At 35.9% G+C, this 14,832-nt stretch overlaps 1 protein-coding gene across 3 annotated transcripts in view; it reads left to right on the plus strand.

The window, feature by feature from the left end:
- ENPP3 (ectonucleotide pyrophosphatase/phosphodiesterase 3) overlaps positions 1 to 14,112 on the plus strand; it is an 88,707-nt gene extending 74,595 nt beyond the window's left edge. For 2 of the 3 annotated variants that reach the window (XM_070496135.1, XM_070496134.1), the window contains exons 22-25: positions 141 to 218; positions 826 to 958; positions 6,903 to 7,059; positions 13,232 to 14,112. In XM_070496135.1, the coding sequence (XP_070352236.1) occupies positions 141 to 218; positions 826 to 958; positions 6,903 to 7,059; positions 13,232 to 13,402 (539 nt within the window). In that variant the 3' untranslated portion in view covers positions 13,403 to 14,112. The remainder of the gene's footprint in view (positions 1 to 140; positions 219 to 825; positions 959 to 6,902; positions 7,060 to 13,231) is intronic. The other variant, XR_011497634.1, reaches the window with a different exon arrangement.
- Positions 14,113 to 14,832: the final 720 nt, after the last annotated feature.

Below are 14,832 nucleotides of genomic sequence, written 5' to 3' on the forward strand. Positions count from 1 at the left end.
ACCTCGACTGACAGGAGAGTGCTTAGTATCTTGGTGTTTTGACTGCTAATAAATTGACAATAGTGTGCAGTAGTAATTTGCCCATTATGTAATATATTTTCTCTTATAGCTAAATTTGATAAATTTCACTTGTTTTGCAGCAAACAACAGAACTTCTGAGAGTCAATATGATGCTTTAATTACAAGTAATTTGGTTCCTATGTATGAAGAATTCAAAAGTAAGTATATATTTAGATTATTAATTTAAAAATACCTACATGGCTCTGTGAACTTACAAACTAAACAGATCTTTTATTGCAATTTGTTTCTGATATTGAGACATTTTGTTCTAATGTTTTAAATATAGAAACAGGAAGAATCTCTGACATCATTTCTTTTCAACTTACCTCAACTTTGGGTGACTTGCTAGAATTTTGACAATTTGTTTTTAACCCTAATTTAACTGTAAAGAGCTATTCACAAGACAAAATTTTATTGACACTCACTGTAAGTGAAGGATGTCTATCCCTAGAGTCGTAACTAATAAGGCAGTGTGTGTTTTCTGGCATGTTTAATACTCACCGTCCCCAAAGCAACTCAGCCCTAGGGAGGAATTTGGAGACATATTTACCTGTAATTTCAAGACTGTAACGACATCATCAACAAAACGCTATCATCAGTATGGCCATTTATCATCGCATGAACTATTTTGTAGAATTATCCAATCAGCACTGATAATTCCTGAAGCAGAGTTTGATGCTATTTAAATGTACCTGTCTATAGTAGAAGACACTTCTATGTTCAGTAGAGGTGGATATTTTCAACATCTTATTCTTTTGTTTGTAGAAATATGGGATTACTTCCACAGTGTTCTTCTTGTAAAACATGCCGCGGAAAGAAATGGAGTAAATGTGGTTAGTGGACCAGTATTTGATTATAATTATGATGGTCATTTTGATGCTCCAAGTGATATTACAGAGTGAGTAGTTTGAAACCAAACAATTTTTTTTGACAATTGGAAGAATTTTAAAATAGGCTCCAAATTAAATGATATTAAGGAATTATTGTTTGTTTTATTAGGTATGATGATATGGTGGTTGTATTTTCTTTTTTAATTTTATTGAGGTTGTATTGGTTTATAACTGAGTAATTTCAGGTGTACTTTATTATATATCAGTCTATGTGTAGACTGCATCGTGCTCACCACCAATAGTCTGGTTTTCATCCATCACCATACATATGTACCCCTTTACCCCTTTTGCCCACTCCTCTAACCTACTTCTCCTCTGATAACCACTAATCTGTTCTCTTTATCCATGTGTTTATCTTCCACATATGAGTGAAATCACATGGTGTTTGTCTTTCTCTGTCTGGCTTATTTCGCTCAACACGATAGCCTCAAGGTCCATCCATGTTGCTGCAAATGGAATGCTTTTGCCTTTTTTACGCCTAAGTAGTATTCCATGGAATATGTATACCACATCTTCTTCATCCACACATCAATTGATGGACATTTGGGTTGCTTCCTCATCTTGGCTATTGTGAACAATGCTGCAGTAAACATAGGGGTGCACAGATCTCTGTATTGTTGATGTCATGTTCTTTGGATAAATGCTGAGAAGTAGGATAGCTGGATCATATGGTATTTCTATTTTTAATTTTTTGAGAAATCTTCATACTGTTTTCCATATTGGCTGCACCAGTTTGCATTCCCACCAGCAGTGTGTGAGGGCTCCCTTTTCTCCACATCCTCTCCAACACTTGTTATTTCTTGTCTAGTTAATTGCAGCCATTCTGATGGATGTGAGTTGATACTTCATTGTAGTTATGGTTTACATTTCCCTAATAATTAGAGACATTGAACATCTTTTCACGTGCCTGTTGGCCATCTGTATATCTTCTTTGGAAAAATGTCTGTTCATATGGTCTGAGGATTTTTTTGATCGGGTTGTTTGTTTTTTGTTGTTGAGTTGTATGAGTTCTTTATATACTTCGGAGATTAACCCCTTGTTGGATATATGATTTGCAAATATTTTCTCCCAGTTGGTGGGCTGTCTTTTTGTTTTGATCATAATTTCCTTTGCCTTTCAGAAGCTTTTAATCTGATGTAGTGCCATTTGTTACTTTTTTCGTTTGTTTCCCTTGCCTGAGTAGGCATGATATTCAAAAGATGTTGCTAAGATCTATGTCAAAGAGTGTACTGCCTATATTTTCTTCTAGGAGTTTTATGATTTCATGTCTGACATTCAAGTCTTTAATCCATTTTGAGTTAATTTTTGTGTATGGTGTAAGATAAAGGTCTACTTTCATTCTTTTGCATGTGACTGTCCAGTTTTCCCGACACCATTTATTGAAGAGACTTTCGTTTCTCCATTGTATGTTCTTGGCTCCTTTGTCAAACATTAGCTGTCCATAGATGTGTGGTTTTATTTCTGGGCTTTCAATTCTGTTCCATTGATCTGTGAATCTGTTTTTGTGCCAGTACCATGCTGTTTTGTAGTATATTTTGAATTCAGGGATTGTGATACCTCCAGCTTTGTTCTTTTTTCTCAGGATTGCTTTGGCTATTCGGGGTCTTTTGTTGTTCCATATCAATTTTAAAACTCTTTGTTCTCTTTCTGTGAAGAATGTCATTGGTATTCTGATTGAGATTGCATTGAATCTGTAGATTGCCTTAGGTAATATGGATGTTTGAGCTATGTTTATTCTTCCAATCCCTGAACGTGGAACATCTTTCCGTTTCTTCATGTCTTCTTCAGTTTATTTCAATACTATCCTATAGTTTTCATTGTTTAGGTCTTCACCTCCTTGGTTAAATCTATTCCTAGCTATTTTATTCTCTTTGTTGTAATTGTAAATAGGATTATATTCTTGACTTTTTCTGCTAGTTTGTTGTTAGGGATAGCAATGCAACTGATTTTTGTAAGTTGATTTTGTACCCTGAAACTTTGCTGTAGTTCTTGATTATTTCTAATAGCTTTCTGGTGGATTCTTTAGGGTTGCCTATATATAGAATCATGTCATCCACACACAGTGAGTTTTACTTCTTTCTTTCCAATTTTGATAGCTTTTATTTCTTTTTCTTGCCTGATTGCTCTGGCCCAAACCTCCAGTACTATGTTGAATAGGAGTGGCAAGAGTGGGCACCCTTGTCTTGTTCTTATTCTCAGAGGGATGTCTTTCAGTTTTTCACCATTGAGTATGATGTTGGCTGTGGGTTTGTCATATATGGCCTTTTCATGTTGAAATACTTTCCTTCTGTAACATTTTATTGACAGTTTTTATTATAAGTGGATGCTGGATCTTGTCAAATGCTTTCTCTGCATCTGTTGAGATGATCATGTGATTTTCATTCCTCATCTTGTTCGTGTGGTATGTCACATTGATTGATTTGCAGATGATGAACCATGCCTGTGTCTCTGGTATAAATCCCACTTGATCATGGTGTATGATCCTTTTAATGTATTGCCACATTCAATTTGCCAATATTTTGTTGAGGGGTTTTGCAGCTATGTTTGTCAGCATTATTGGTTTGTAATTTTCCATGTTTGGGTTGTCCTTGTCTGCTTTTGTATCAGGGTGATGTTGGCATCATAGAATAAGGAAGCATTCCATCTTCTTCAAGTTTTTGGAATAGTTTGAGAAGGATAGGTATTAAACCTTCTTTGAATGTTTGGTAGAATTCTCCAGGGAAGCCATCTAGTCCTGGACTTTTGTTCTTTGGGAAGTTTGTGATTACTGTTTCAATCTCTGTATTTGTGATTGATCTATTCAGATTCTCTATTTCCTCTGGATTCAGTTTTGGGACATTGTATGAATCTAAGAATGTATCCTTTTCTTCTAGGTTATCCAATTTGTTGGCATATAGTTTTTCATAGTATTCTCTTACAATCCTTTGTATTTCTCTGGTATCTGTGTAATTTCTCCTCTTTCATTTCTAATTTTATTTATTTGAGCCCTCTGTCTTTTCTCCTTAGTGAGTCTGGCTAAGGGCTTGTCAATTTGGTTTATCTTCTCAAAGAACCAGTTCTTACTTTCGTAGATCCTTCCTACTGTTTTTTTGGTCTCTATTTCATTTGTTTATGCTCTAATTTTTAATATTTCCCTCTTGCTGCTGACTTTGTTTTTGTTTATTCTTCCTTTTCTAGTTCTATTAGGTGTTGTTTAAGTTTACTTAGTTGAGATTTTCTTTGTTGAGTTATGCCTGTATTGCTAGAAATTTGCCTGTTGGGACTGCTTTTGCTGCATTCCATAACAGTTGATATCTTGTGTTTTCATTTTCATTCATCTCCAGGTATCTTTCTAACTTCTCCTTTGATTTCTTCATTGACCCAATGGTTGTTCAGTAGCATGTTGTTTAGTGTCCACGTATTTGTCACTTTCCTAGTCTTTTTCTTGTAGTTGATTTCTAGTTTCACAACACTGTGCTCAAAAAAGATGTTGATATGCTTTCAATCTTCTTAAATTTGTTGAGGCTTGCCCTGTTTCCCAACATATGATCTATGTTTGAAGATATTCCATGTGCACTTGAGATGAATGTGTATTCTCCTGTTTTTGGGTGGAATGTTGTCTCTCTCTATAGATCTAGTAAGTCCATCTTGTCTAATATTTTGTTTAAGATCACTTTTTCCTTATTGTCTTTCTGTGTGGATGATCTATCCATAGATGTAAGTGGGGTGTTGAGGTCCCCTACTACTATTGCGTTGCTGTCAACTTCTCCCTTTAGGTGTGTTAGTAGTTGCTTTGTATTCTTTGGTGCTACTGTGTTAGGTGCCTTTATATTCATAAGTGTTTCATCCTCTTGGTGGAATGTCCCTTTTTATCATTATATACTGCCCCTCTTTGTCTGTCATTGTCTTTTTTCTCTTGAAGTCTGTTTTGTCTGATATAAGTATGATAACACCTTCTTTCTTTTCTTTGCCGTTTGCTTGGCGTATCATCTTCCTTCCCTTCACTCTGAGTCTGTGTTTGTGTTTAGGGCTGAGATGTGTTTCCTGGAGGCAGCATAGTGTTGGGGCTTGTTTTTTAAATCCATCCAACCACTCTGTCCTTTGATTGGACACTTCAATCCAGTTACATTTAGAGTGATTATTGATATGTGAGGGCTTAGTATTGCCATTTTATCTCTTGTTTTCTTGTTCTATATTTCCATTGTTTCTTTTCCCTTATATTTCTGATTACCATTTCAGTTTGGTGGTTTTCTGTGATGGATTTCTCAGTTTTCTCTTTTTTTATGATTTGTGGCTCTGCTCTGATTTTTGGTTTAGTGGTTACCATGAGGTTTGTATAAGATTTCATAGATGAGATAGTCGACCAAATGCACTTTCGATTTGGCAATAGTGTATTATGAGGGGAAATCTCAGTGTTTTAAATAAAAGCTCCGTATTTTAAACATTACAAAGTATATTTATATAGAGCTGTTATTGTTGATTCTTTTCTATTATACTATGTAAATAGTTAGCCAAAGCTTTATACAGCAAAAATTTAAACTACTGGGCAAAGAAAAATCGTCCAGGAAAAGTTTAGCAAAATTTTTATTTGGAAAATTTCTAAACCAGTGGGCAGAGGATAAGTAATTCTATAAAGGTTAAGGAGATAGAGGAGACTCACTGTACTGTTGATAAATATAGAACCAGTCCTGCAATGCAATAAATGTAAAAATCAAGTAGTGATGATTCATAATATTGTCTTATAGTGAATGATTCATAAAAGTATCTCCCAGGAGAGGGTGGCGGCTTCATGTAGAAAACTAGTCCTGCTAAACTGTACATCTTTCTGCTAAACTGTACATCTTTGTACTAAAACTGGTCCTAAAAGGTTTCTAAGAATTATCTTTGAATGCAGCACACAGGAATAGAGAGGTTTAGAAGTACCATCCATTATTTCTCTTTATTATCAAAATGTGGAAAGGGCCAAACTAAACAATTGTACTGTCTAAGCATAGATTATTTAAAGCAATGATTTCTACCTACACCTTCCCATAAAGTAACGTTTATGACTACCAAATGTGTGGCCCTTTCCTATTTTGTTTGCCGTGTCCTTATTTCAGTATTTATTGATCTTATATGTGACCATTTAATAATTCTAGCAAACTCTTTGAGCAAACTTTACTGCTATCAAAGCACTTTCTAAGCACATTCATAGTCTTCACTTAATCCACAAAACATCCCTATTTTAGATTCCATTAGCCCCCATTTACAGATGAGGAAACTGAGGCACAGAGGGGTTAAGTAACTTGTCTATGTTTCACAACTAGTAAGTAGTGAAGCCTGAATACAAACCCAGACAGTCTACCTTGAGTCCACGTAGAAATTCTGAATCACAGTAATACCAGCTCATGTTCCTTTCAGTGGACTTATAGTAATAACTTACCTTTATTTTGCACTTAAAACTTTTAAAAGCACTTTCATGTTCATTTTCTGAAACTCAAGGATGTCATATCAGTTGTATGGATTTATCTCTGTGTCTACACTGTGAAGTTGGTAGCACAGGATGACCTCCATGTTAAAGTAGAGGAAATTTAGTAAGTCATAGGATGTGAGAGGTTAGTACACAGGCAAACATCTAGTGGAAGTACACAGCTGGAGTCGAAATCAGGGCTCCGTCCCAGCCCCTCTTCTATTAGAGAACGTCACATGAATTATGAAGTCAACAGAACTAGGAAACCCAGGAGGCATAATATCACGCTCTGCTTTTCTTTGTATTCTAATATTTTCCCATAATATTAAAATGACCAAATTTGGACTTCTAGAAGTCACTGGCTCATTGAAGTCAAAAAATATGAGGTAAGATTTTGTATTTTCTATTCATTTACTTTCTTTTACTCTATTATTACCTTAGCATTTCTTTAAAAATATATAGACATTTTTAGTCTTTAGAAGCAAAAGTATAATAACATCAAATCTTTTCTATTATTATTTCAGATATGTGGTCAACACCAGTGTTCCCATCCCAACACACTACTTTGTGGTGCTGACTAGCTGTAAAAATAAGAGCCACACCCCTGACGCTTGCCCTGGGTGGTTGGACGTCCTGCCCTTTGTCATCCCTCACCGACCCACCAATGTGGAGAGCTGCCCTGTGAGTACGCCCTGGGAAAGTCTCAGGCAGGAGAAATGATGAGTCTGAGCTCATCGGCCTTTCGTAAAAGTGGCTCTGACTACAGCAGTACATTTTTCAGGTGTTTTGTGCGTAGAGATGTACTAAAAATGACCTCATTTTTAAACTTTTCCTTTGCCTGTTGATCTCTTTATAATTAATATCAATTTAAACATCTATATGTCTACATGAACATGTGTTTATATATGAATATCTTATGTATTTTATTTACATGAATTTCATTCAAACTTACTAATAAGGGGAGGGGTGGCATCTTATTAATATTTTGCTTCTGGTCATAAACTTTAAAGTTCTGTTCCAAAGTTGGCATGAAATTAATGTTTCCTGAATGACTATGTAAATATAAAAACTTCATCAACTTGAAACATGAGGTCTGAAATTAATTGCATATATATATATATACATAAAAAAATAAGTTGGCGGGCTGGCCCCGTGGCCGAGTGGTTAAATTCCCGCGCTCTGCTGCAGGAGGCCCAGTGTTTCGTTGGTTCGAATCCTGGGTGCGGACATGGCACTGCTCATCAGAGCACGTTGAGGCGGCGTCCCATATACCACAACTAGAAGGACCCACAGCGAAGAATATACAACTATGTACTGGGGAGCTTTGGGGAGAAAAAGGAAAAAGATAAAATCTTTAAAAAAAAAAAAAAGTTGGTTCAAGGAACATTCATTTTTTAACATCATGTATTACTCTACCTGAAAATCTTTTTGGCTCAAGGCAAATTATATGTAAATAGTTACTTCAACTTGCATCCATGTTCTTTACAGAAAAAAATATTTATCTTGGTGATTGGATTTTACTGAAGTTACTCAAAAAATGTATTGAGTACCTATTTAGCACCTAAATGCACAGTATTGTGATAGGAAGTGTTTATAATGAACCAAGGAGGCATACGTTGTCTCTGTCCTCAAGGAGTTCATGTATAATTTTGATATATAGATGAGGATAAATGAAATATAGACACATAAATGGGTCAATCAATAGTATAATAATTATTTTAAAAATTAAAAAGTATGGAATATCACAAAGATGGGATTAATTGCTAAATACTCTTATAAAGATTGAGTGTTTCAAACTCAAAACACATTTGGCTAGAATAATCACTAAAGGTTACATGAAATGAGGTGGGAGTAGGACTGGGCCCTGAAGGATGAGAAGAATTTGAATAGATTGCGCATCAGGAAGAATCATCTACTGAGGGAGTGAAGAATGCAGAGGATTTGGTAAGTGACTGGATGCAAGAGTGAAAGCAAAAGGGAAACTCAAAGATAAATCAGAGGTTTTAAATATGGGTAATTAGGAAAAAGAAAGAGGGAAATGAGAAATGAGACCTATTTTGGCAGATAGATAGGATAATTAAGTTTAGGCATGTCAAGTTTGTAGAAATGGATGTTCACATGGAAAATTCCATAGGCTATTAAACACTGGATATTAAAGCTTAGGTTCTAGGCCACATTGGGATTCGTCTCTGTTCTTTCAGGTGTTCAACACATAACTGCCTGCACCATACTATGTACTATGGGAGATACACAGATAAACCAGACAGGAATTCTACTGAAAGGGGCTCATAGTCTAGATGCCCTTAGAAGCCTAGTAAAATAGAATAAGGAAGAGATAAGTGGCACAAAGAGGGACAGATAAAATTGCTGTAGGGTTTTGAAAGAGAAATGCTCTCTGGTAGGGAAGGTGACATTCTAGCTGGGTCTTGAAGATAGGATTTAAACATGAGTGTTTGAATGGTTTTTCAGTGACTAAAGATGGAGGACAAAGGTTAGAGACTAAACAGCGGGTCACACCTAGTCCTAGAGTGAGGAAGAGTTTTCAAACAAGAAGCTATCAGGAGCTGTTGTCTAGTTGAATCTCCTCCTACTTTTCTTGTCAGAATTTTATTTAGTTGAGACAAGGGTAAGCCATCATTCTTCACTTCCTCTTCCAGTGGCAGACATTGGTGACTGATAGAGTATGGTGGGGCTCTTTACCACTGATTTAAGATTGAAAGTTCTTGGGGGCTGGCCCCATGGCCTAGTGGTTAAGTTTGGTGCACTCTGCTTCAGTGGCCCATGTTTGCAGATTCATTTCTTGTGCGTGGACCTACACCACTTGTCAGCCATGCTGTGATGGTGACCCATATAAAAGTAGGGGAAGATTTCCACAGATGTTAGCTCAGGGCAAATCTCCCTCAGCACAAAAACAAAACAAAACAGAAGAGTTCTTTATCACAGAGTTTCTGGGTATCCATTATGGATTATTTAGAATGGATGTGCCAAGAAGAAACTATTTGCTCTTCTTGGTCTAGCACTTATTACCTTGTATTGGGACTTTTGAAGATGAACCTTAAGTAGCTTCATTGTTTCCTGTCCTCCTTCTCTTCACTTCTGTATACCACTACCAATTGATTCCCCTTGAAATTTAGTTTTTCATTATGACATACTCTCTCATCCCCAAACTTTGATATGAATAAGAAAACAAAAACAGACAAAAATCTCCCAGGCTGTGCTTAAGGCTCTTGACAATTTACCCTTAGTTGACCTTACAGACCTAAGTTCCAGGCCAACTGAAGTCCTTGAAATTTCTTGAACACATGTTGAGTTTCCCTACCTCAACATCATTGCTCACGCTCTTCTGTCCTCTAGAATGCTCTTTCTTTTCACATCTGCTAAAAATTCCACCTACACATCAAGGTAAAGTATACACAGTACGAAGCCTTCTTTGATCATCCAAGTGGAGATGATCTCAAAATTAAAAGGCTATCATCTCTGTTGAGCGAGACATCATCTCAAATGAATTGGAGATTATCCAAGATTTTAAAGGAAACTGCAGTATAGTAATAAGGATATGACATCTTTAAAGATAATTACAAGACATAATATGATGAGTGTAAAACAAACTTAAACAAAGCTATGATTATAAGAGATTGTGAACTTAATAAGATGTGGCTGTCAATTAGATATGTGGGAGGGGAGAGGTAGGATGAGAGAGAGTCAAAGGTGACTGAAAATTTAGGCATGACTGGGCAGGAAATATATAAGACAATCAGTTGTTTTGGGAAGGATGACCTTGCTCTTGGTGGTCTTTAGACTGAGAAACTAATTGAATATCTGGGAGGATATATGAGGAGCAGTATAAAATAGAACTTAAATACATGGCTTTTGGAGTTGGACATCCTGAGTTCAGTTATTGACTTGATGTGTTTGGTTAAATAACTGAAGATCACTTTGCTCAACTGTATAAAAAAGTCACTTCCCCCCATGAAGTTGTCATGAGGATTAAATGAGATATTTCATGTAAAACCCTAAGAATTCCCAAAAACTAGTAAGCAAATTATGGCCATTATAAATAAATCACATTTTGTGATGGAGTTACGTTGTAAAGTCAACATAAAGTGAAATCCCATGCAGAGAAAATCCTCTATAATCAGATCACCCAGAAAGGACAGTTATGTACACAAACTGTACCTTAATAAGTGCTAATAAGCCAGTATTTCCACCAGCATTGGAACAGGGAATAGTGCTTTAAGTAATGAGGAAACACTTGGCTTGCTTTAGGGGTCATGTTGTATGCAAATTCTGCACTTTCAAATATTCTAATCACTGAGTGTGGGGAGGTGCTCCCACCAGAAGGGGTTTAGGGAACTGGCAGCAGTTGTAGAAATGAGAGCGTCATGATTCCACCTCACACATGGTCTGAGGAACGAGATTCATATTTCTTCACTTGCTTTCTTCTTTCTCTCATTCCTTCCATCTTTTCTTCCCTCCTTTCCTCTTTCTTTTTCCCTCAAGTTTGTATTGTTAAATTCCTATCAGATAAATGGGAATGTTGCCTTGAGTCGAAGTGACTATCATTATTGTAAATCACTCAGCAGATATTGGAAGACACACAGGTTTGGAACTTGGAAGAGAAATCAGAACTGTAGAGATAGATCTGGAATTAAATCATGGGAGTGAAACAAAATTGCCAAAGGGAAGAAAGCAGAGAGAAGAGGGAAATTTAGCAAATGCCTGTACTTCCAGGATGGAAAAAAACTAGTCAGTTAAGGAAACAGAAGTTGTCTTCAAAGAAGTAAGCAGAGCTATGGAAGACAACGGGGGCACTTTCAGCAGCTTAGGGTGATCAACCAAGTGAATGGTCTAAAAAAAATCTGCTCAATGATGTCATCCTTGACAAGACAGTTTCATTAGTGTGGTGGCAGCAATAACCAGACTGTAAGTGGTTAAGGAGAGAGAAGAAAGACATCCTTAGGGGAAAGAAAACTGAAACTGATATTGCCTCACAACTCTAACAAAGTGAGTTGTATTTTAGGGGTAGAGAACACTTCTATTTATGTAACAGTTCTAATACATATATAATCAAATATGTATATAAATTAATTACATATACAGTCAAAAGCACTTATTTAAATATAGCTCATAAAAACTGTGTATATGCAAGGCTGCTGCTCCGTTGGCGTGCTCTGTTTGGATGCACTGGTCCAGCTAGAGCAGTTGTCTATAGCTGGCCTCTGTTCAGATTGGTTGGTGCTGGTGACCTACCTGGTACAAACTAGCTTGAGTATCACCCCTGCCTACATGTAATTATGTGTTCTACCTTAAGATCATTTAATTGCAGTTTAAAAGAGGGAAGATGGTCAGGTGTTCACTAAACATTTAGTTGGATGGATACCAAATAAGCCAGGAGAGACTAGAGTAATATAAACCAAGTGGGAAGAAACTTTAGGAAAAAAGTGATCAAAAATAGTAAATAGTGCTGAAATGTGAATTAGGAAAGGCAGGAAAAAAAGACTGAATTAGATTCCCATTGGAAATATAAGCTAGAATTAGTATACTGCATATTTATTACTTAAAAAGTTAACTCACATCATGAATATCACACAGAGAAATGCTTCAGTGGTTAGAAGCGAAAAGTAATTTCCCCGTATACTTCCTGTGGCTCCAACAAGAGCTGCTTATTTCAAGGCTGCATATTTAAAAAAACAAGCAAACCACTGTGCTGAAGTGAAATGAAAGTTATTAACCCACACTCATCTAATTAAACAAACCTTTAAACTGTCTTACTTTAAAAAAATTTAACTGAAAATTAGCAATATCATAAGAATATCAGAAAATTAGTAAATAAAGAATAAGGAATTTCATGGAAATCCATGGCTCTAAATTATTGAACTTTTGTATAATAAAAAAACCTATAAAAATTCAAATGGCCAAGAAATATCTGAAAAGATACTCAACTATAAGATCTCTTGCGGTAATAAAATTTAAACAAGGATAAAACTCTCTTTCACCCCGTGGTTTGGCAAGGATGCGGGGAGTTGGGGGTTATCGTCCTCTGCCAGTGGAAGTGTGAATTGGTGTGAACACTTTGAGGAGTGCTAGGTTTCATATCTGGTAAAGTCAAAGTTGCATCTACTCTCTGACCCAGCAATTCTGTTTATATATCCTAGAAACTCATGTTCTTGAACACAGGAGGCAGGTGCCAAGTTATTCATTACAGTATCATTTATAAGGCCAAAAATACTATCAACATGGCGACAAAAAAATAAACTGTGCTACCACAAACCACAGGTAAAAACAAATGACTTAACTAGATCTAGACACATCACTATGGATAGATTACAAACATAACACTAATGCAAAGTAATCCTAGAATACCACTCATAACATCGTTTATGGAAACTTGAAAACTCATAAATCAATACCATATATTGTATATTGACGTGCAGTAAAATTGTATAAACAGTCTGGATTCACACTGACTCCTGATAATGATTAGCTCTGAGTAGAGGAACATTGGGGACTTAACTTCATCTCTAATATTTCATTTTTAAAAAAAATTTACATCTGAAGTCAATATAAAAATGGCTAAAAATCTGACTTTGTGATGGTCTGTATTTGCTATAGTATTCTTTATTTATTTTAATAAACAAAAGTTAGCCGTATCAATTAAAGTTTTAAGGAAAAACTACAGGAACAAATATCAAATCAGTATGTCGTACACTTGAAACTAACATCGTGTTGTAAGGCAATTATCCCTCAACTAAAAAAAACACAGGACAAAGGAGGACTTCTAAGTAATGAAAGATCTTCCTGTTAATGAAAAATCATGGCCTATGGAAAACAGTCTTTTGTTTCTCTTTTACAGGAAGGTAAACAGGAAGCCAGCTGGGTTGAGGAAAGATTGAAAGAACACGTTGCCCGGGTCCGAGATGTGGAACTTCTTACTGGGCTTGACTTTTACCAGGAAAAAGTGCAGCCTGTCTCTGAAATTTTGCAACTAAAGACCTATTTACCCACATTTGAAACCATTATATAATCTAATCTGTAGGAGAATTTTGGCAAAATGTAAGTGACTTTTTGTGGTGAAGAATCATAAAATTTTTCCTTAACTCCTCGAAAAGCTATGTTGCATAATTTTCTATACATATTCCTCTCTTTCTTTCTCATTTCTATGAACATGCATTAGTTTAAAGTTACGTTTTTCTTTTGCACAGAGATTATGCCATGTTATACCTTCCTTACTATATTTATTTTCTCACTTGTATCTGTGGCTGTATTTTTCTGCCCAGCATTATCTAAACAGAAGGGAGAATAAAAGAAGTCGGTCCCACTTTGGAATTGAATCCATTCTGCAATCACTTTTGTCATAAAACTTTTTATATTTGGCTATTAGGCAATATTTACTAACATAAAAAATGCACGTTACCTTCATTCGGCAGTTTCAATTGTAAAAACTGTGCCAGCAGATATAATTTGCACGAGTGCATGAAAATATCATCTTTTACAGTAGCAAGGGCCAGAAAACAACCTAAAAGACTGGTCGAACAAATTGTGGAATTTGTTTAAATAAACAGTGGAATGATATTCCAATATTATAAAGAAGTAGATCTGTATATGGAATGTTGGGCTCTTGTTAAATGGGGAGCAAGTGATGGAACAGCATGGATAGTATGTATGCTGTCATTTTCTAGAGATTGGCAAACTTTTGCTGTAAAGGGCCAGATAATAAATATTTTTAGGCCATACAGTCTCTGTTGCAACTACTCAACTCTGCCATTACATCATGGAAGTATCGTCGATAATACGTGAAAGGAATTGGAGTGGCTGTGTTCCAATAGAACTTTATTTACAAAAGCAGATAGAGAGCTAGATTTGGCTCACAGGCTGTAGTTTGTCAACCGCTGATTTATACAATAAAGCCAAGGTGGGGAGAGGCAGGAATTACTAGTAAAAAGAGAGGGAGATAAAGCTTTTATTTTGTCACCTTTGGGATTGCCTAAAATTAAAAAAATTTTTCAAAATGTGCTTATTAATCACAGAGATTCCAGTACTTATTTGAGGGGCAATACCATTGGTCAGAGTTTCGGATTACCAGAGTGGAAATGTTCCACATTCATTTCTCATATACAGACCAGTTTGTCCAGGGGACAGAGGCTTTGCTGGTGATGAAAAATCTTGTGAGCTGAGCTTCAAAAAACCCCCCAATTTCCATTAGAATTTCAATTGGATTATGGTCATTAATTCCAATTAATTTGAAATGTTAACTTACTGCCATTGGATTTTTTTTTTTTTACATATTTTCTCCACTTGTAGGATTTAGTTTAAAATTTTATGCAGTGAAAAATGTACAGTACAGAGAGGCTGAAAGACAAGACACAAATTGGAAACTATTTGCAGCTATATGGTAAAAATGTTACTACCCTAAATATCGATGGAATTCCCGCAGTCAGCGTCCCCTGCCCCACT

Source organism: Equus asinus, chromosome 24, assembly GCF_041296235.1.
Source record: "Equus asinus isolate D_3611 breed Donkey chromosome 24, EquAss-T2T_v2, whole genome shotgun sequence".
In the NCBI taxonomy this organism is placed as follows: Eukaryota; Metazoa; Chordata; class Mammalia; order Perissodactyla; family Equidae; genus Equus; species Equus asinus.